The sequence below is a fragment of the Oryctolagus cuniculus genome, chromosome 13 (assembly GCF_964237555.1).
Source record: "Oryctolagus cuniculus chromosome 13, mOryCun1.1, whole genome shotgun sequence".
Classification (NCBI taxonomy): domain Eukaryota; kingdom Metazoa; phylum Chordata; class Mammalia; order Lagomorpha; family Leporidae; genus Oryctolagus; species Oryctolagus cuniculus.
The window spans coordinates 102355267-102378875 of NC_091444.1; the positions used below are offsets into that span (position 1 = coordinate 102355267).

Sequence of the window (23609 nt, forward strand, 5' to 3'; positions counted from 1 at the left end):
GAATCGGTCTGCCTGATTTCAAGACTTAGTATATAGCTACAGTATTAAGGCTGCATGAAATTAAAGGGTGTAGATGAATGAAACGTAACAGAGAATCCACAAAAATACATCTGACTGATTTCTGACAAAGGGGTAACAGCAATTGACTGTAGGAAAGACAGCTTTTTCAATAAATTATACTGAAACGATCAGATATCCATGGGTAAAAAAAACCTTTATCTAAGTCTCACATTTTATATAAAAATTAAACTCAAAACAGATCACAAATTCAAACGTAAACATAAAACAATATATTGACTTCTGGGGGGAAAACACAGAAGGAAATACTGAGAATCTAGGGTTTCTATGATGACTAATTTTATGTGTCCACCTGACTAAGCCATGGTGCCTACATATATGTGAGGACATTTTGGCATGAGAGTAACATTTTAAAAAGTGGACTCTGAGCAAAACAGATTGCTCCCCGTAACGTGGGTGGGCCTCACCCCATTAGGTGAAGCCAAGCATCAGACAAAGGCCTGGCCTCTGCCAAGCAGGGGGCAGTCCTGCAGCACTGCCTTCTGACGGGAAGACGCCAGGCTGCCAGGCCAGCCCGCAGACCCTGGCCTGGGAGGCCTCAGGTGGTGTGAGCCTAACGCTGACACTGATTCCCTCTCCCACCCCTCGTTTACATGTCGGCACATCCCAGTGGTTCTGTTTCCCCCAAGAGGGCTCACTCAATTACACCAGAAGTTCTTAGGCTTGGCACGAGGGAAAATGGACCCTTTTCATAAATTGGACTTCATCAAAATTAAAAACTCTTGTACTTCAAGAGAGCCTAAAGGGTAAAGACAAGCTACACACTGGGAGCAAACCATGCGTGTGACAAATGGCCAGGATCTAGCGCATAAAGACCTTGGAACACTCAAGAGCAAGACACAAACAGTCCATTACAAAACGGACAGAAGACATGAAACACATCAGCGAGGAGGATACAACTGACGACAAAGCAGCATTAACAGGCGCTGGGGAAACACAAACTAACTTCACAATGCGCCGTGATCGCATGCCTGTCAACATGGCTAAAGTCAAAAAACTGCGAAGCTGCCAGTGCTGGTGAGCAGAGACGCTGCATCACACCCACAGGTGCCCGGAGTGAACGTGAAACGTGTGAAACGGAGCTCAGACACTCACAAAACAGCGGGGCAGCTTAAAAACCAAACATGCCGCTGGCAATTACACCTGTGGGCATTTATCTCACACAAATGGAAACTTACGTTCACCACGAAATCCTGCACAGAAATGTTTATGGCAGCTTTTTCGCAGCCGTGGAAAACTGCAAACAGCCTAGATGTCCTGAGGGGTGAAATGCTAGAAATGGTGGCACACCCATTCCACAGAGTACTACCCAGCAGCCACAGGGAACAAACTATGCACAAAGCAACTCGGCCCAATCTCTGAGAACCACGCTGATGAAAACACCAATCCCATGGGCTGGGTAGTGCACCACTCCATTTATGTAACATTCTGGAAATGACAGAATTACAGAAATAGAGATCAAATCAGTTCTCCATATTGGGTAGCCAGGGTTCAGGAAGGATGGGGTGGGAGGGAAGCGGGTGTGGCTATAAAAGGGCAGCACCAAGATCCTCATGGTGACAGAAACACTGTAGCCACTGTTGACATCCTGATTCTAATGTTACAGTCCAGTTGTGTAAGAAAGGGTACAGGGGATCGCTCCATGTTATTTGCTTATGGGTCTACAATTATCTCAAAATGAAAAGTTCTACTAAAGAAGACGGATCGATAGAGATGCAAGTCAGAAAAATGAAAATCGAGCAGAGACACAGCGGTTGGCCGCATGGATATCAACTGAAAGGAGTTCAAGGCTGGTTACAGAGTGTATATATGTAAAAATTCATGAAGCCACACATGTAAGATTACTACAATTCACAATTCGATTATATGCTACGTGTGGATTAAGAATTATTTAAAATTGCCATTGCATCAGCCCTGTTGCTATAACAGCATTGATTATGTGTAAACTTCTGAACGCCCGCAAGTACGTCACCATGCCGCCAGGGGCCTCTCTAGCAGAAGTCGTCTAAGTGACACGGTAGAGTCAGAAGCCACACTCGAGGTGGTCTCAGGAGCAAGAAATGAGGAAATGCAGGGAAGCAAATACAGACAGCTCTCTGCAGAGGATGCCAGTGGAGGGAAGGGGAACACAGCGAAACGCAGAGGGGCAGGCCGGAGTGAAGAAGAGCTTGATTAAACCTGAGTCAACGTAAATGTTGACAGGAAAGACTCGATAAACAGGGAGTCCAAAGCCATACGGACAAAACACTATCACCACCAGCACTAGCTTCGGGAAAAAGCGGGGAGAGCAAAGACGAAGAGACTTGCCCTGTGACGGGACAGGCCAGGCCTGCGATGCACCAAGGAGGAAGACGACCACTAGGAAGACAGGGTCCTCACAGGCACGACAGTGGAAATAATAACAACAGCAGCAGATCTTATTGACTAAAAAGGTATTTCAAAATGTTGGTGGAGAAAAACAGAATGAAAAGGTAAGTTTATTCTGGTGCAAAAAAAACTAAAAATTCATGCAAAATGTGTTCATAATACATGTTTTTCATCAACTTTTTGAAGACTCCCTCCTACATGCGGATTTTGAAATTTTTTGCACAATAGTATATCTACGTTTTAATTCCACAGGCTCTGTGAGGTACCCTGTACTTCCCGTGACTGCCAGCCCCCAATGTGCCCCCTCCTCCCCCATCCTCAAGTCCTGATCTCACACTCCGGGGCAGCATCCTCCCACAGCGAGGAGGGCGGAAGCGCGCGAGCAGCAGGACACAGCAGGCCAGGACTGTGTGTGTCCCAGGATGCGGGCACACTGGCAGCAGCTTCCACCTCTGCCTCCTCTGGGGAGAGCAGGCACGAAGAGGCCGGCTTTGTGAGTGAGCAGCTCTCCTGGCCTCAGCCACGCCCCGTCAGAATGCAGCCCATGAGAGACCCCAGACTTTTGACGACACCCAACCAAGCTGCCTCTGATGGAGTGACCCGCAGAAACTGGGAGATAATTACTGTTTACCGCTTGAAGCCACCAGATGTGGAGGTAATTAAGCGGCAATAGCTACCTACTGCACTTATTATGGGCCTCAACGGCCTGTGATCCGTGAGCAGAGGAAGAAAATGAGCCACATGGAGGTTAAGTAATTGTCCCCAATTACCACACAGCTGGCAAGTGTATGACCCGACTCAAATCTAAAGCCAGCCCTGTTAACTACGGTGCAAAAAGCACGCGCTCCCCAAGGCCAAAGGCGCTCCCACGCCACAGCTTCTATTCTGACGGTGAGGCAGAAGGCAGGGCTATCTGCTAGGAGCAGGGTAAAACACGTGAAAAAAGGAAACAGCCCGGGTTTCACGCAGTTGCCCTGCAGAGCTGGAAACGGGGCTGGCTTGGGAAATCCAGGAGGACTTCCTGCAAGAGTGTTAAGGCCCCAGGAGAGGTCAGGAGCCATGAACCTCCAGTGCCATGGACGTGAGATGGCAAGCAGGAAGAGGGTACGGAACAGCTGGCGTATGTCACTAACATAACGTCAAGTAGGAAGCGGTGGTGATGGCTGGAAGGAACAGAAGACACGTGTGCTTCCAAGGCCCGTCAGGTGCACAAGGAGCCAGCAAGCACCACGTACTCCGCGTCTGAGCATCACACAGACTGAAGACAGGCCTGGGAAGACGACGAGGACGAAACTGACGGTGCGACTCTGCGGAGCCGCCCTGGTCACAAGCAAACACCAGAAGTTTCTCTAGACAATCTCCCCTTTTCCCTATTTCCATCCCCAAGTGTTACAAATTACAGCCCACGGAAAGAATGTACTTGCACGGCATTCAGACCACACCTACGACCAGCCTCACGGTTATTCACGGCCTTAACCTGATGAGGAATCTGACAACAGAGTCTGAGGCCAAAAGTCACTAATTATTAAACTCACTTAAAATGGGACATTTCCAAATATGTCCAAGTTTGGATTTCACACTTTTTTTTTTTTTTTTTTGACAGGTAGAGTTATAGAGAGAGAGATAGACAGAGAGAAAGGTCTTCCTTCCATTGGTTCACCCCCCTAAATGGCTGCTATGGTCAGCACTGCACTGATCCGAAGCCAGGAGCCGGGTGCTTCCTCCTGGTCTCCCATGTGGGTGCAGGACCCAAGCACTTGGGCCATCCTCCACTGCCTTCCTGGGCCACAGCAGAGAGCTGGACTGGAAGAGGAGCAACCGGGACAGAATCCGGTGCCCCAACCGGGACTAGAACTTGGGGTGCCGGCACTGCAGGCGGAGGATTAACCAAGTGAGCCCCGGCACCAGCCCCCCACACGATTTTTTTTAAAATGACTTCCCATCACTTGAGAAATAAACTGGCATAGATCTAATCTCAAAAGAAAGTTGCATAATGAAAAAAATCATATAAAAAAATGACGGATGCAAGATTGTTTCTGGGCTAATAATTCAATGCCATCAATTCTGAATAATGACACTTCAGACACAAAAGCACATGAATGAAGATAAAGGGGCATGAGCTATTTTTTTTTTTTTTTTTGGCACTCAAGGTTAATAAACAAGTTCCACAGAACAAATGTCAACAGTCTGGTGACGTCTTTCCTCATCTACATACTATCACCCAGCAACTACTGCAAGCAAGTCCGGAAGAGTACTGCCAGACACAGTAAAGCCTTTCCCAGTGAAAGAAAAGCCATCGCTGTATAAAGCAGTCCTTTCTGCTTCATGCGCAGTCTACATACAGAAAAGCCGTCCACACTGATCTACAGTGCGCCAGCTCTGCAGGGGTGCGAGAAGAATCGCAAAAGCCACAAGGTGGCCTCTAGGAGCTCCACAAGTTACGTCACCTATTGTCTAGCTCTAAATCAGGATAAGGCCCACGTGTCCTGAAAATCCCGAGCAACACGCAAGTCTTAAGGCCTACAAAGACCTTAATTACGAGAAGAATCCATGACTTTTATTAAGGAGGCGCGGGGCTGCATCTCGGTTTCCGCTTACCCTGATCTGCTCAGTGGAGCTGCTGCTCAGCTCGTCCCCGGACTCCGAGTCCTGGTGGACCTTTTCCGAGCCTTCTCCCGCAGAATCACACGACTGCTCCTGGGAGAAGCTCGTTTTCTCCACGTCCAGGAACTCCGGGCCGGGAAAGTGACCGAATAAGCGTGTCCTGTTCTGGCTGGGCACTTTAGGAGAGTGAGAGTCATGGGTGAACTTCCCGTTATTGTGGGTCAGGTCCAGGCTGAGGTTGAGGGTCTGACCTGCATTGTAACTGGGTCCGAAATTCTGATTGGCATCACGGACGAGACCGGTTCCTTGAACGGACGCCGGCTTTCCGAAGCTCGAGAGCTCGGGCAGCTTGTTCACATTTTCTGTCGACCTCTGCAGGGGCAGACTCTGTATCATCTTTACGGAATTGCTGGGCAGTCCCACCGGCGGCTTAACGGGCGGCATCAGAGCTTTTCGCGTGACCTCCTTCACGTACTGGGCTGGCACGTAGAAGGCTTTGGAGCTCTCATCCGGCTTGACCTGCCACCAGTCGTCGTTGGTCTTTTTCACCAACATGTACCGCTCGCCCTGCTTGATCACGATCTTCCTGTCCTTCGCTTCATACTCATAGTCATATTCCACTTCGATATACACTTGTCCTGGAACCAGCTTCCCCCTGTCAGCCATGTTGACTCAGTGGGGTTCACCTCTCAGACAGGATGATGTGCCACATTCTGGCTTTATTCGGCTCGCTGCACGGACGTAGCTATTTTGTTTAAGGAAAGGAAGAGAATGCACAAAAAAGTAAATATAATCTGGATTTGATATTTACTCACAAACAGCATACAGCTCAGGTTTTTTCTTCAAATCTCAAACTTCTAAAAGTACACGTGTGTCTGTCTAGCAGTGTATTAAAACACTGTCACTCTGGGGCCAGTGCTGTGGTGCAGCAGGTTAACGCCCTGGCCTGAACTGCCAGCATCCCATATGGGCGCTGGTTCTAGTCCTGGCTGCTTCTGTTCCCATCCAGCTCTCTGCTGTGGCCTGGGAAAGCAGTAGAAGATGGCCCATGTCCTTGGGCCCCTGCACCTGCGTGGGAGACCAGGAAGAGGCTTCTGACTCCTGGCTTCGGATCAGCACAGCTCTGGCCGTTACAGCCATCTGGGGAGTGAACCAGCAGATGAAAGACCTCTCTCTCTCTGTCTCTACCTCTCTCTGTAACTCTTTCAAATAAATTAAAAAAAAAAAAAAAAAAAAAAAAAACTAAAAAACCACTTTGACTCCAACTAAGCTACACTGTTCAGTAACTTAGGACTGGAGCACACACTAAGTAGTCAGACGCAACTATCAGATGTGAGAGTTGAGAAGAACGTAACTTTTCATGATGACATCACACTTTCCTTCACTTTCCCAGAAAAGCTCACGGATGATAATAAGTAGTGAGCGCCTTCCAAGAGCCAGGTGCTGAGCTCTTAGCTCCAATACGCACCAGGGAGGAGTCTTTATGAAGTTAGACCTACACAGTGATGCCACATTAGTATTTTACTCTTTATTTTCCAAAGGATCATGAAAATTATTACGGAGCTTAAAAATATTTTTAATTACCCAATTATACAAGTTAATTTCCTAATTTAAGAACAGCATTAAGCCGGCGCCGTGGCTCAATAGGCTAATCCTCCACCTTGCGGCGCCGGCACACCGGGTTCTAGTCCCGGTTGGGGCGCCGGATTCTGTCCCGGTTGCCCCTCTTCCAGGCCAGCTCTCTGCTATGGCCAGGGAGTGCAGTGGAGGATGGCCCAGGTGCTTGGGCCCTGCACCCCATGGGAGACCAGGAAAAGCACCTGGCTCCTGGCTCCTGCCAGGATCAGCGCGGTGCGCCGGCTGCAGCGGCGGCCATTGGAGGGTGAACCAACGGCAAAAGGAAGACCTTTCTCTCTCTGTCTCTCTCTCTCACTGTCCACTCTGCCTGTCAAAAAAAAAAAAAAAAAAAAAAAAAAAAAAGAACAGCATTAAAATAAGGTAAAACAGGCCGGCGCCGCGGCTCACTAGGCTAATCCTCCGCCTTGCGGCGCCGGCACACCGGGTTCTAGTCCCGGTTGGGGCGCTGGATTCTGTCCCGGTTGCCCCTCTTCCAGGCCAGCTCTCTGCTGTGGCCAGGGAGTGCAGTGGAGGATGGCCCAGGTGCTTGGGCCCTGCACCCCATGGGAGACCAGGAAAAGCACCTGGCTCCTGGCTCCTGCCATCGGATCAGCGCGGTGCACCGGCTGCAGCGCACCGGCCGCAGCGGCCATTGGAGAGTGAACCAACGGCAAAAGGAAGACCTTTCTCTCTGTCTCTCTCTCACACTGTCCACTCTGCCTGTCAAAAAAAAAAAAAAAAAAAAAAAAATAAGGTAAAACACACACAGATAAAGGAAAAACTGCTAGTTTACTTGGTTTCCCTTTAGGCTGAACATCACAAATGCCAACAAATAACTATTCATTTGTAAACACTGAACAACCACTACCTTCTCTGATTCAAAGTCCATTTTTTATAAAGATTTTATTTATTTATTTGAGAGGTAGAGTTACAGACAGTGAGAGGGAGAGAAAGAAAGCTCTTCCGTCCATTGGTTCACTCCCCAAATGGCTGCAACGGCTGGAGCTGTGCCAATCCAAAGCCAGGAGCCAGGTGCTTTTTCCTGATCTCCCACGCAGGTGCAGGGGCCCAAAGACTTGGGCCATCTTCTACTGGTTTCCCAGGCCACAGCAGAGAGCTGGATTGGAAAAGGAGCAGCCAGGACTAGAACCAGTGCCCATATGGGATACCAGCGCTGCAGGTGGAGGATTAACCTACTACGCCATGGCACCGACCCCTCAACATCTATTAAAGACAGCCCTAGAGAAGGACACTGTAGCACAGCAGGTTAAGTCACCACTTGGGACAAGCATCTCCCCTATCAAAGTGCCTGGGCTGGAGTCCTGGCTCCTCTGCTCTCCCAATCCAGCTGGGAGGGTGGGGGCGTGGGTACAGGAAATGACAGCCCAAGTATTTGAGCTCCTGCCACACACGTGGAAGACTCTCAGCTTCAGCCTCACCCAGCCCTGGCTGTTGCAGGCATTTCAGGAGTAAACTAGAGGATGAAAGAGATCCGTTCATTCTCACTCTCACATTCTTTCTCTCTCTCTCCCTCCCTCCCTCCCTCCCTCTCTCTCTCTCTCTCTCTCTCCCCCCTCTGACTCCCTCTGCCACTATGCCTTTCAAATAAATAATAAAACTTTTTTAAAAAGTCTCTAGATTGGTTTGAGAATCTAGCATTCATTTTTATTCCTATACTAATCCCAGGATATTTTAGTACCTCAAATAAAACTTTTTTTAAAAAGTCTCTAGATTGGTTTGAGAATCTAGCATTCATTTTTATTCCTATACTAATCCCAGGATATTTTAGTACCTCAAATAAAACTTTTTTTAAAAAGTCTCTAGATTGGTTTGAGAATCTAGCATTCATTTTTATTCCTATACTAATCCCAGGATATTTTAGTACCTCAAAGAATACAGCACTCGAGCTTCAAAATGATCACAGCATCCTGAGAGTGCTACAACGTGAGTCACCCTCCCACTGCTGAGGGTGAGCTGTATTCCCCAAAGAGACATGCAAGTCTTAACCCCAGGACCTTTGGCTGTGACTGTTTTTGGAACTAGGCTGTCTGGATGGAATCCAGTGAAGGTGAGGTTACACTTGATTATGGTGTCATTAGATGCAGTGGCAAATCTGGAGCCACAGAGCACAGAAAGGGAGGAAAACCACATGAAGACAGAGGAAGAGACCGCAGTAAAGCAGCCACAAGTCGAAGAACTCCAAGCCAGGGACTGACAGCAACCACCAGAAGTCAGGAAGTGCCAAGGAAGGATTCTCCCTGGGGGCCTTCAGGGGAAATACGGGTCTGCCAACACCTTGGGATTGGACGTGTAGCCTCCAGAAGTGTGAGAAAATACATTTCTGCTTTAAAAAAAAAAAAAAAGTTATTTATTTATTTGAAAGGCAATTACAGTGAAAGAGGGAAAGATGTCCCATCCACAGCTAACTGCCATTGGCCACTCACCCGGGCCAAAGCCAGAAGCCTAGAACTCCATCCAGGTCTCCTGCATGACTGCAGAGGCCTGAGTTCTTGGGCCCTCTTCCACTGCTTTTCCAGGTGCATCAGCAGGGAGCTGGATAGGAAGCAGAGACACTGGACTGTAAACCAGTGCTCATCGTAAGTCAGCCTGTGGGTCCCTGGGGCAGCTCCAAGTCTCTGCTATTTTAAGCCACCTTTTTTGTGGTCCAGGTTGAGTATCCCTAACATGAAAATCTCAAATGCTCCAAAATCTGAAACATTTTAAAAACTTTCCTTACACTTCCTGATGTGGGCAAACTGCTGGCACTCAGTGGAGGCAATGCTAAAGCAACTGAGAAACTGGGTAAGCTGCAGGTTCCATGAGCACCTGCCAGTTCCCCCTACACCTAGGCACTGAGCACTCAGAGATGCTCTGTAGCTACCACTCTGCACAGACAACAGTCTTCTCTGTGGGAGGTGAGGTCCATTAAACCCATCAGCAAAGAAATTAGCTACTGATAGAATTTCAGGAACCAAAAGTACTTTCTACATAAACTGTCTGAATCACAAATGTAATAGAGTAACACCGCTTCGAAAACAACAAAAAACTTACCTTAGGAGACCGATATCCTGTGTTACATTTAAACCTACAAAACAGAAAGAAAACAAAAAGTTCATTAATTTTAACCAGGAGTGCTTAACTTAAGGAAGACTAAGAATTTAATGCAGCTTACAGTTTTAGAATCATAACTTTTTTTCTTTAACAGCCATAAGGAACGGATGGCAGTTTTATACGTTTTTGTGTTGGGCCCCACCCTTCAACCATGCATAAGCACTGTCCTGAGAGCCGCTAAGGACTGCTTTACCACAGCCCTCCCATTTCCAGTCTCAAACTCACTTCTGTCCCTTACTTAAAAAAAAAAAAAAAAAAAAAGATTTATTTATTGGTTCGGCACAAGTCCTGGCTGCTCTACTTCTGATCCAGCTCTCCACCATAGCCTGGGAAAGCAGTGGAGGATGGCTCAAGTCCTTGGGCCCCTGCACCCCTGTGGGAGACGGGGGAGAAGCTCTTGGCTCCTGGCTTCAGATCAGCCCAGCTCTGGCCGATGTAGCCATTTGGGGAGTGAACCAGCAAATTGAAGACTTTTCTCTTTTTTTTTTTTTTCTCTCTCTCTCTCTCTCTCTCTACCTCTCTATAACTCTGTCTTTCAAATAAATAAATAAATCTTTTTTAAAAAGATTTATTTATTTAGGGGCTGGCACTGTGGCATAGTAGGTTAAGCCTCCCCCTGTAATGCTGGTATTCCATATGGGCACCAGTTTGAATCCCAGCTGCTCTGCTTTCGATCCAGCTCTCTGCTACGGCCTGGGAAAGGAGTAGAAGATGGCCCAAGTCCTTGGGCCCCTGCATCCATATGGGAGACCCAGAAGAGGCTCCTGGTTTATGCCTGGCCCAATCTTGGCCATTGCAGCTATTTGGGGAGTGAAACAGTGGGTGGAAGACCTCTCTGTAACTCTGCCTCTCAAAAAAATAAGCAAATCTTTAAAAAAAAAAAAAGATTTTCTTATTTATTTATTTGATAGGCAGAATTAGAAAAAGACAGTGACAGAGAGAGGAAGAGAGAACCCACACCTCATTAATGAAGTGTCTGGATTTGGGTCCTAATTCCACTTCCAAGTTCAGCTTCCTGCTAATGTAGACCCTGAGATATAGTGGTGATGGCTCAAGCCCTGACCACCCGGGGAAACCTGGATGGAGTTCACAACTCCCAGCTTGGGTCGCAGCCCAGCCCCAGTTGTTGCAGACATCTGGGGAGTGAACCAGTAGACGGGAGATCTCTTTTACTGCCTGTCTCTTTGTAAAATACATAAACAAATAAATGAATGATTAGGAGTTCTAGCACATGCCCCTGCAGATTAGTTACTAATTAGAAAAAGGGGAACAGACATTTACAATGGAGAGATCTGAGGCTGTTCAAAGGTGCGAACTCAGCAACACTAACAGTGAGACAACCGGATGATGTGTGCTTCCTAGTATGAGACAACTAAACACACACATCCCCACCCACACTGCATTCTTGTCAAAAAGCATGCTTCACTGCGAGCAATTAGGAAGTAAACAAATCCAGAATGTGAGAGACTCCAGCAGACAAGACTTGAGTTCTTCAAAAACAAATTCACGAAAAATAAAAAAGGGAGATTCTTCTAGATTAAAAAAGGTTACCGGCACACTAGGAACCAAATGTACCTGACTGTCTAAGAAGCACCAAAGCCTGCCATATCCAAAGTCGACTTCTCTCTGCACCTTGCCTTGCCCCGTAGGCTCCTCCCAGGGCCTTCTCACCGCCTTCTACACGCTCAGCCTCCACTTTCATGTGCTGCCTGGACGTTAGTCACTACGTGCGTTAGTCCCTCACCTCTGTCAATTCTTCCCCACAACTCTCCAGATGCCGACACTGAGACATAGTTGCGCACTGTGCAACAACAGTTTGCGCGATGACAGACTGCCTATGGGACAGCGGTCCCGTAAGATGACAATGGCACTGAAAAAAATCCCTCTCGTCTGGCGTTGGGACGAGACGTGGGAGCACAACAGGTGTTTGTGGTGATGCTGGCGCAGACAAACCTACTGTGCTGCCACAGGGGACACGAACACTCATGGCAATAATCAGCTGTGCCACTGGGCCACGTGTGTGTCTCGCTACTTTTTAACCACTATCTTAGAGTATGCTGTGTAACTGAAAGAACCCGTATTTCCTGTAAAATGGCACGCTGTGGAGTGACTGACCTCCGCCACCTCGGTGTGTGTGGTGCGCTCTGTGAGGTCCACATAAGGACGAAATCACCTGAGGACGGATTCTCAGAACAAACCTCACCAGGAAGCAGCACATGGCTCTGCTTACTCTTGGGACAGGGTGGATGTGTGCTTATCTTTTCTCCCCAGGGAGGCAATACAGTAATGAGGACGTGCAGCTAGTTCCCAGAGGTTACACAGCTCAGGCATGCTGTCACAGGCCAGACATTCAGGAAAGCACGAAGAGGAACACGCAGACTTCCACACTAGTGCCGAGACGCCACGGGGCGGCAACAACAGTGGGCTAAGGGTCAGTCCAGGTTCCACCTCTCTGACCACCAGGCTTCAGGACCACACCTTCCCAGGTTCTACAGTGGCAAGTATGAAGGAGGAGGTGTGCAGAAAGATAAGCAGGTCAGTTTCACTGAATTCCTCAGAAGATGTGCACATCTTACACATTGGGGGCAGAGAAGTAAAAGATGTGAGCAGGTGTGTGTGTGTGTGCGCACATGTGCGAGGATATCACTGTTCTTGTTGAAACATGAGGAAGAAGTTTCAAAGGCAATGAGGGCCGGCACCGCGGCTCAATAGGCTAATCCTCCACCTGTGGCGTCAGCACCCCAGGTTCTAGTCCCGGTCGGGGTGCCAGATTCTGTCCCGGTTGCCCCTCTTCCAGGCCAGCTCTCTGCTGTGGCCCAGGAAGGCAGTGGAGGATGGCCCAAGTGCTTGGGCCCTGTACCCGCATGGGAGATCAGGAGGAAGCACCTGGCTCCTGGCTTCGGATCAGCACGGTGCGCTGGCCACAGCAGCCATTGGAGGGTAAACCAATGGCAAAAGGAAGACCTATCTCTCTGTCTCTCTCTCTCACCGAAGGGGGCAGGCAACAGAGAAGAAGTAGTCAAAAAAACACCGACACAGGAAAGATGATGAGACACCAAGGCAAGAGATGGGCGAGGAGGGATACAATGGGAGCGAGAACGGGGTGGAGACCAGAGTTCTGTCCCATACTGGGGTGGGCACTGGCGAATGAGGCTGGGAAGCAATGAAGAGAAAATATTAAAGATCATAAACATCCAAAAAGTCACAAGTAGCAACTACGTATTATAATCCAAAGTCTAGGGAAAAGTTGAATAAAAAGGAAAAGTCTTATTAAAAATTATTGATCCAAAGAGAATTAAAATTATGGGACAGCTCTACATATATACATCTAAGTGGAAACTATCTGCAAGTCTGTGAATGCCTTACTTTGAAGCATAAGTAGTAAAACAAAGGCTTATAGTTTTCATTGCAGTCTGTTTCGTTCTCTGGTCTTCAAACCTCTGGCTGCTTCGGTGTAGCCCAGACTGAACTCTGCCCGTTCTGTCACCCTCTGTGGCATTTTGGTTAGAATCTTGCTGATTCAATTGCAGTGCGCTCGGGGCGCAACACTCCTCTCTGTAATCTATTCTATTCTCATCACCGCACTCCTCCTTCCACATGCAACCCACACACTTACAGACGCTAAACCTCCAACCACCAGTATATATATAAAACCCCGCTAGCTACTGCCCACTACACCCTGCTGCTTTTCCCAGCAGGCTCTCCGTGCCTCCTACCAGCGCTTTGTATTCCTCCCTCATTCCAACCACTTCTTCCTCATGTTTCAACAAGAACAGATATCCTCGCACACGCACACGCACACGCACACACACACCTGCTCACATCTTTTACTTCTCTGCCCTCAAGTCAGATGCAGAACCTTTATCATGCTATTTTATAATGAATAGCCTCCTCCTTCCCATCTGCCAATTTTTTACATTCTCTTTCCTGCATAACTACTAAGGAGCCTACAACAAATGATACAGCTCAGCAAATGCTATCTTCCTCCCCCAGGAAATCTGTTTTCAGCAGTTCCATCTCTCAGTAAGATATCCTCACTAGGTAGATCAAACAAAAGTAAACAGTGAGAGGAATAAATGTACTTATAATTAACAACTTTCCAGTTTATGGCAAACCAGATATGTACAATCTACTTAGCAATTCTTATACTGTGAACAATAAATTAGTAATACGGCCTAAAACACATAAGTAGTAAGCAACTTAAAAATATCCAGTTAGGCACTGATTTCTTGGCACTAAGGCCTCCAAGCAGTTTTAGAAATACTTGTTTAAACCCTATAGAGGCCTCTGGAAAAGAAATAAGTAAACTTAAGGAGCACAACACAAAGCAAAAGAACAATTCCAGCAAAGGCTCCAGCAGAAGAAATTATTCTACCATATTATTTTGTGAGTTGTACACTTAAATCATGGCCCATTTTTTGAGCACTTACAAATTTTTCTAAATGCCTGACTCCTGTCTTCTAAAAATAAACAGATACACAATCTAGGATTAAAGAAGGGAAGGAAGGGGGTAGGGCTTTTGGTACAATGGTTAACACACAGTTTGAGACTCCTGCATCCCATATCCAAGTGCCTGGTTCCAGTCCTGGCTATGCCACTTTCAATCCAACTTCCTGCTAATGTACACCCTGGGAGGCAGCAGGGGACGGCTCAAGTCCTTGGGTCCCTGCCACCACATGGGAGACCCAGACTGTTCCAGGCTCCTGACTTCTATCTGGCCCAGCCCTAGCTGTTGTAGGCATTTGGGAGGTGAATGAACCAGCAGACAGGAGATCTTTCTCTATCTGTCTCTTGTCTCTCCCTGCCTTTCAAATAAAGTGAAAAATAAATAAATAAAAATTTTAAAAAAGAAAATATTGGGAAAAAGGGGGAAATATTATAAATCATTTGGGCCAGGAAGAAATAGCAAAAATAAGATACAGGAAATAACTGGTAACTGGAAAGCAACAGAGAATACAGTTAAGTGTAAATTGGTAGAGGAAATTCAAAACCAAGATTTAAATCTGAAACAAGAATGAGGAAACAGCAAAGGAAGCATTTGGGGAAGCAAGCGGGGGTTTTAAGACAAATGGCATTCACATGGGGTATTTTAGGAAAATCAGTACCATGAAATCTTAGTCAGAAATGCAGTGAATTTAATGACTTTTCTCAGATTGTCACAATAATGTAGAAAATATTCCAATTGAAAAAGGAAGAAATATGACATTGGCATTGGTAGTTTTTAGAAACGTGAAATTCACAATTCGTGGAAAAAGAAACAAAGTCACACATTACTAAAATTTAAAACTTCCGCTCATGAGAGACACTGTTAGGAGAGCAAAAACACAAACTGCAGACAATGAGAAAACATTTGCAAAACACAAATCTGATTAAGGACTGTTCTTCAAAATACACAAAGAAACTCTCAAAACTCAACAAGAACCCAATTTTTAAGAGGGTTAAGAATCTGGGCACTTCACACACACACACACAAATACAGGGATAGTAAGCAAACACCAAAAATACCGCTCAATACCACACCATGTCATGAGGGAACTTGGGCATGGGAACAACGAGATACCACGGCACACCTACTAGGAATGGCTCAAAGGAAAAAAGCTGACACCACCAAATACTGCTGAGAACGCAGAACAGGAACTCTCATTCATTGCTAGTGGAATGCAAAATGAAGCGGCCACGTGGGAAGACAGTTTAGCAGTTTCTTAGAGCTAAACATAGTCTTACCATATGATCTGGCAATCACACTCCTAGGTATTTACCCAAATGAGTCGAAAACTTATGTCCACACAGAGCCCTGCATGCAAATGTTTAAAGCAGCTTTATTCCTAATTGTCAGAAACTGGGAGCAACCAAGATGCCTTGCAACCAGACAAAGAAAAAACCATGAGACATCCACCAAATGGATGTAATATTCAGAGATAACAAGAAACAAGGTATCAAACCACAAAAAGATACAAAGAAATTTTAAATATATACCAGGGGGTCTTTAAAATGCTCGTGGAAATACATATTATGAAGAAACTGTGCCCAGGGTGCATCTAGTCTGCGTGTACGAGTGGGAGGTGGCAGGCCTCTGGCTGCGGCCTTCCCCGCCCACAGTTCCGGCAACACATCTCTGGCCGTGAAACTGTTTGGTACCCAATCGGTGGGAGCCATGGCGACCCTGTGGCCATGGCCCAAAGTCTGCAGCAATGAGAATCTCAACAAAATTGCTGTGTCTTTGGGTGATTTCATCAAACTGAATGGAGAGGAAGGAAGGAAGCATAATTTTCCAGGGCTAAACAGAAGAATCCAGCAAAGCGTTGCTGACAAATCAGAATGCGAGGCTGGTGGGGAACCCAATAGAGTTTTGGTTTTGCTTAGTCTGGATCATGGAGGAAGACCAGTGCCTGGAAAGAGGTGTCCTTTTGGAGTTATCACTGGCCCTGCAGCTAGGAAGGCAACTGGACTTCGAAAAGGAGTCAGTCCTATGAATCATCCACCTGTAAGCGACTAAGAATACAGAATGATATTTCCCAGTGTTAAAAAGGAAGGCAAACCTTCTGAGACAAAATGAAATGCAGAGGAAACCAGATGCAGTTCTCAAGAGATCTAACCAGTTAAACAGAAAAAAATAGCATTCCAGCTAATTTTACCAAGAGTGGAAATAAATTAAGCCATCAGAAACATACTCGTCAGGCAACTTTGCTTTTCTGAACAGGCCTGAGGGTTCAGGCCCAGCTGAACACAGGACACCTGCGAGATGACGCAGTAGCACAGAGAAGTCAGTGGCAGACTTCTACCGTGAATGGAGGAATTCTGACTGTATCTGTTGGCAGTTTGTGCTGCTGCACCTTCATTCTTAACAAAACAGGAGCAGTAGGATGTAAAAAAAAAAAAAGTCCCTAAAGGTGTCCCCCTACAATCTGACATAAACAAGGTTGGAAAACAGACAGGGATGACCTTGAATGAGTGGTTTTGTGTGCCAAGGTAGTGCTAAGAGTCTCTGGATAGCTGTATTTTATGGTAAAATGCCAAAATGCAGCAAAATATTCCAGCTACCAATTACAACTTCGGTCACTTGAAACTTGACCTTTCAGTTAAAGCCTCTCTCTAAGTAGGTGCTGGGCTTCCCTGGAGTAAATAAGTAGTGTTGACTTTTCCTGTAAAACAAAACAAAGCAATGTATTGCTTCTACTTCATTGTTCTCTCATACTTCTTGAGTTACTTATTGGTTAATGCTAGCCATGGAAAACTATCAGTAACAGTTTCATGCTTATACCAAAGAATAAATCTGATCCTTAGGAGTTGATGTTTTCACAGTACTTCTACTGATATGGGATTATGGGCAGCCAGTCGCAGAATTTGAAAATAAACTCTAGTCTCTTCAGCTATTCAATGTTTCTCATAGAGTCCAAGGATCAGAGACAAAGCAGGTTTGCAAGTATGGATGCTTGCATTTAATCCGGGGACAATATATTTAAGCTTGGTTTAGAATTACTGGCCACCTACTTTAAAGCAAAGGAAGAACAACTGAGCATGAGTCTGTTATCTTTAGAACAGTTTGTGGAAATTCAGCATAAAAAGATGTTTTCATTTTTCCTGAGATTTTAAGTATTTTATTGAGCTATTATTGATTCCATTTTGGAGGAAATGTTTAAAATTGCTCCAGATATTGAGCATAAAGTACATCAAATAACAGTGTCTTTGGGATATTAAATTTTTGCTCTTCAAACACACACACACACATAACTGTGCCCAGATTTCAAAAATTCTGCACCAAAATAAACTTTTTTTTTTTTTTTTTTTTTTTGGACAGGCAGAGTGGATAGTGAGAAAGAGAGAGACAGAGAGAAAGGTCTTCCTTTTCTGCCGTTGGTTCACCCTCCAATGGCCACCGCAGCCGGTGCGCTGTGGCCGGCACATCACGCTGATCCCAAGCCAGGAGCCAGGTGCTTCTCCTGGTCTCCCATGGGGTGCAGGGCCCAAGGACTTGGGCCTTCCTCCACTGCACTCCCGGGTCACAGCAGAGAGCTGGCCTGGAAGAGGGGCAACCAGGACAGAATCTGGCGCCCAGACCGGGACTAGAACCCGGTGTGCTGGCGCCGCAAGGCGGAGGATTAGCCTAGTGAGCCGCAGCGCCGGCTCAAAATAAACTTTTAAAAATTTATTTATTTTTAATTTGAGACACAGAGAGCTCCCATCTGCTGTTTCATTCCCCCAATGCCTCCAGCAGTGAGGGTTGGGCTAGGCCCAAACCGGAAGACAGGAACCCAGTCCAGGTCTCCACACCCAGGTGGCAGCAATCCAATCACCTAGCTATCGCTGCACCTCCCAGGGCGTGCACAGGCAGGAAGCTGAGCTGGGGCTCCAACCGAGTCACTCCAATGTGCAACGTGGGCGTCCCAGCTGGTGGCAAACGCTCATCCCTAAACCTACCTTGAAATTCCACTTTTCTGTGAACTTTTTGAAGTACCCCCAGAGTGCTCATGAAAGCAAGTCAGCCTGAGAAAGCCACGTGCGGGATGGTTTCAACTTACGGCACACTGGAAACACCCAAACCAGACAAGAGTGACTGCCAGGGTGAGGGAAGGGAGGGAAACAAACCACAGACGCAGCACAGGGCATCTCCCAGGTTCCTGACTGGTTTGCATAAGGTAACAGTGGCTACATAGCAGCAGGTGCTTCTCAGAGGACCTCTATTTAGTCTGGCAGTTAAGGCTGCTGCCAGGTTCTACTCCTGCAGCTTCCAGCTGATGTGCACACAGGACGGCGGCTGAGAGCTCAGAAACCACTGGGTTCCTGCTCCATCAAACGAGACCTGGATCGTGATCCGAGCTCCTAGCTTCAGCCCCGGTCCATCCTTGGCGGTGGCAGTATCTGAGTGAGTCAATGGATGGGAGCAGCTGGGCGCTGTCTTGCTCTTGCTCTCTCTCTCTCCCTCGCTCTCTCTCTCTCACTCCCTCTTAGTCTCTCGCACTCTTACTCTCTGTCTCTTTCCTAATAATATGTTTTAAGAACAAAAGAAATGTAAGTTACATTATTTAAACATACGTAAGATGCTAATGTGTCATGCAGTTATGCACGGTCTCAATTTTAACTGGAGTTACAGTTTCAGCATGCAGTTGTCTCTCCAAATGGCCCAGCTTTCTTTAGCTGAAGAGTGCTAACAGAAATCAAATGTGAGTGCTTGCTGCTGCTACACTGTCGTGTACTGACAGCAAGGAAATATGTGGATACACTACACAGGAGATACGCATCTGTAATATTTCTATATTTAACCACCTGTACCTGCAGTCAGCCACAAGTGAGTTCATACAGACAATCCATTATCAAATGGGCCATTCTCAGTATCGTCTCTATGCCTAGGTAACCTGTAAATCCCCTCTCCAACACAGAGAAACCTGGCTCCCACCAGCCACCTTCATTTACTTAATTGTTTAATTCCAGGATGCATATGAAGCAGCATCAGAATTTCTAACTCATACACCCTGAGGAAAACAAGTTTATACTAGAACATAGTACTTTTATGCAATTTCTTTAGCCTGTATTCTTAGAGGCTCCACTTACTTCCAGACTAAGCTGGATCACTCCCACTCCCTTGTTTTGTGTCAGCACAGTTGAACTTTCTCACATCTGCTTTCCATCCTAGATCCACCCTCCCCCAGATTTACCCACACTGAAGTTCATGCTCGTGTTGTCAAGTCCTATCAGATTTTTTCTTAATTTATCTGAAAGGCAGACAGATAAGAAAGGCAAATACATCTACAACTATAGCTATTACTCGAGTCAGACATCACTAACTTACTAAAAAAAAGGGAAAAATTTCCCTATGATGTTTAAGTTATGTAAACATTGTGATGATAAGAGTCAAGGTGATCAAAGGACCTGAATAATTATTTTTCCAAAGGAGACAGAAAAATGGCCAATCAGCACAAGAAAGGAGGTGGGATACCACCGATTATCATGGAAAAGCAAACCAAAACCTTCAGCAGGGGACAGGTGCTCCTTGACATCAAGTCACTAAGAGGGATGGCCACTTTCCATATCAGAGTACCTGAGTTTGCGTTCTGATTCTGGTTCTGCTCCTGACCCCAGCTTCCTGCCAATGTGTACACCCTGGGAGCCAGCAGACGATGGCTCAAGTAACTGGGTCCCTGCCATTTACGCAGGGAATTCCAGCTCCTGCCTTCAGTCTGGTCCAGCCCTGTCTGCAGGCATTTGGGATGGATTATCTCTCTCTCCCATTTTTGCTCTTTCAAATAAAAATAAATAAATAAATAAACAATTTTTAAAAAAGGAGAAACCACACCAAACAAGATGGCTATTTTTTTTTAAAGATTATTTATCTAAGGCCGGCGCCGTGGCTCACTAGGCTAATCCTCCACCTTGCGGCGCCGGCACACCGGGTTCTAGTCCCAGTCGGGGCGCCGGATTCTGTCCCGGTTGCCCCTCTTCCAGGCCAGCTCTCTGCTGTGGCCAGGGAGTGCAGTGGAGGATGGCCCAGGTCCTTGGGCCCTGCACCTGCATGGGAGACCAGGAAAAGCACCTGGCTCCTGGCTCCTGCCATCGGATCAGCGCGGTGCACCGGCCGCGGCGGCCATTAGAGGGTGAACCAACGGCAAAGGAAGACCTTTCTCTCTGTCTCTCTCTCTCACTGTCCACTCTGCCTGTCAAAAAAATAAAAAAATAAAAAAAAAGATTATTTATCTATTTGAAAGTCAGAGTTACACATAGAGGCAGAGAGAGAGAAAGAGAGGGAGGGAGGAGAGAGAGGTCTTCCACCCACTGGTTCACTCCCCAATTGGCCGCAACAACCAGAGCTGCGCCAGTTCAAAGCCAGGAGCTTCTTCCAGGTCTCCCACGTGAGTGGAGGGGCCCAAGGACTTGGGCCATCTTCCACTGCTTTCCCAGGCCATAGCAGAGAGCTGGATTGGAAATGGAGCAGCCGGGACTCCAATTGGTGCCCATATAGGATGCTGGCACTTCAGGCAGCAGCAGCTTTACCAGATTTGCCACAGTGCTGGCCCCAGGATGGCTATTATTAAAAACAAAACAAAATGTAACAAGTGCTGATGAGGGTGTGGAGAAATTGGAACTTCTGTGCATTTCCTCTGAAAATGCAAAGCAGTGTGCCTGCTAGGGGAAACAGTATGGCAGTTCCTCAAAATATTAAGGGGCCTGCACTGTGGCATAGTAACCAAATATCCACCTGTGGCTCTGGCATCCCAGATGGGCACTAGTTCATGTCCCAGCTGCTCCTCTTTTGGTCCAGCTCTCTGCTTAAGGCCTGGGAAAGCAGTAGAAGATGGCCCAAGTGCTTGAGCCCCTGCACCCGTGTGGGAGACCCAGAAGAAGCTCCTGGCTCCTGGCTTCAGATGGGCTCAGATCTGGCCATTGCGGTCATTTGGAGAGTAAACCAGCAGATGGAAAACCTCTTTCTCTGTCTCTCTCTCTCTGTCTCTAACTCTACCTCTCAAAGAAATAAATAAAATCTTAAAAAGAATATATTAAAAGTACAACTACCATATTGCCCAACAATCCCATTTCTGGGTAATATAAACCAAAGATGGAAAGCAGAGACGCAGAACAGTGACTTGTATAACCATGTTCATAGCAGCACTATTCACCACAGCCAAAATGTGGAAGCAAACGAAACATCCTTCAGTAGAAACAGTATGTGGTATATACATACAAGAAAATATTACACAACCTAAAAAAACCCTTGCCATCCACATGGGAAACCAGGATGGAGTTTCCAGCTCATGGCTTTGGCCTGGTCCAGCCCTGGCTACTGCAGCCATTTGGACAGCGAACCAGCAAATGGAACATCAATCTCTCTATCTCCTTCTCCTCCCCGACCCCAACTCACTTCCTCTCTCTCCCTTTCCCTGTCCTTCTATCACTCTTTCTAATAAAGCAATCTTTAAAGAGAGAGAGAGAGTGAAAGAGAGAGAGAGAGAGAGAGAGAGAGAGGTTGGTATTGTAGCACAGAGGGTTAGGCCACCACCTGGGACACTGGTACCCCATTTCATAGTGCTGTTTTAAGTCTTGGCTTCTCTGCTCTGATCCAGCTCCCTGCCAAAAGGCCTAGGAAGGCAGCAGAGGATGGACCTACTACTTGGACCCCTGCCACCAATATGGGAGACCCAGATGGAGTTTCTGGCTCCTGGCTTTGGCCTGGCCTAGACCTGGCTGTTGTGGCCCTTGGGGAGTGAACCAATGGATCGAAGATTTCTCCTCCCTGCATGGATAAATCTTCAAAAGGAAAAAATTCTGGGGCCGGCACTATGGCACAGCAGGTTAACACCCTGGCCTGAAGCGCCAGCATCCCATATGGGCACTGGTTCAAGACCCCGCTGCTCCACTTCCAATCCAGCTCTCTGCCATAGCCTGGGACAGCAGTGGAAGATGGCCCAAGTCCTCGGACCCCTGCACTCCGCATGGGAGACCCAGAAGAAGCTCCTGGCTCCTGGCTTTGGATCGGCACAGCTCCGGCCGTTGTGGCCAACTGGGGAGTGAACCATCGGATGGAAGACCTCTCTCTTTCTCTCTCTGCTTCTCCTCTCTCTATGTAACTCTTTCAAATAAATATTTAAAAAATAAAATTTAAAAAATCCGATAACACAATACAATGTAGATTAATTTAGACAGCATGCTGACACAAGTAGTCACTCACAAAAAGGCAAATATGATTTCACCTGTATGAGGAATCTAGAGTAGCAAATTCATAGGATGATGGTTGTCAAGGGTTGGAGGAAGATGGCAAGGGGAAATTATTTTTAATGGTTATGGAATTTCAGTTTGGGAAGCTGAAAACATTCTGGAAATGGTTGGTGGTGATGATGGTACAACACTGTGAATTTACCTGATGCCACATTTAAAAAACAGAATAGCACATTTTGATATGTATATTTTATCACAAATCACTGTAGAATACAATTGAAATCTTATATCCCTCTATTCAAAAATCACAAAATCCTCCCTTAGCTCTTACTGATCTTCAGAAGTAAGTATTAAAAAGCAAACAGACATTCAACTTAGAAACTGAAAGCTAGCACTGAGGTGGCACACAGACAAATGATGAACTACTGAGGACTATTACCAAGTCCTCAGAGCTTTCTGGTCTCCACCAGAAAAAAAAAGAAAGAAAGAAAATACCACTCCGGAATTCATCGTTTTTATTCAAATTTATTTTAACCAAAAAATAAATAAAATATAATAATGTAAATTAAAACCAAGTTATCACAACCCACCAACCACAAAAGAGCAAATTATTTTCTTAAAAATGCACAGTAACTGGAACACTCATGCGGTGCTAGTGGGAATACTAAATGTTACAGCTGGTTCAACAGTCTCGCTCATAAAAATAATTTCCTGTGAACCATAATCAGGGTCATGAAACAAGTTTCAATAAACTTAAAAGGACTCTTAGCATACCGAGTATTTAGTCTGACCACAATGAAGTTAAATTAAACTCATAAAAAGACATAGTAATAATCCCTAAATTGTTAAGAATCTAAACAACACACACATCTAAATATTTCAGGAGTCAAAAAAGAAATCAAACAGGACATCTGAATGGAAAGAAAATGAAAATATGACATCTCAAAATGTGGGTGGGGTTGCATAGCCAATACTAAATGTTATTATTAGAGAAGAAACGCAGTCTCAACGAGACAAGCTTCGAGGCTAAGAATCCATAGAGTAAATTAAACCTAAGCAAGCAAAAGAGGGGAACATGATAAACATCAGCACAGAAATCAGAAAAACGTTAGAGGAAGCCAACGCAGTCAGAGCTGGTTCTTTGAGAAGATGAGCAAAACTGAGAATTCCAGAACCAAATTGATCAG

General features: G+C 46.2%; 1 protein-coding gene and 1 pseudogene across 8 annotated transcripts in view; one reads left to right on the forward strand and one right to left on the reverse strand.

Moving 5' to 3' along the window:
* Positions 1-23609, reverse strand: part of ARHGAP12 (Rho GTPase activating protein 12) — a 133516-nt gene that overhangs the window by 99223 nt on the left and 10684 nt on the right. For all 8 annotated transcript variants that reach the window (XM_070056093.1, XM_070056092.1, XM_008268008.4 and 5 more), the window contains exons 2-3: positions 9718-9751; positions 5044-5794 (exon numbers count right to left, since the gene is read on the reverse strand). In XM_070056093.1, coding sequence (XP_069912194.1) covers positions 5044-5715 — 672 coding nt within the window. In that variant the 5' untranslated portion in view covers positions 5716-5794; positions 9718-9751. The remainder of the gene's footprint in view (positions 1-5043; positions 5795-9717; positions 9752-23609) is intronic.
* LOC138844904 (uncharacterized) overlaps positions 12107-23609 on the forward strand; it is a 74649-nt pseudogene continuing 63146 nt past the window's right edge.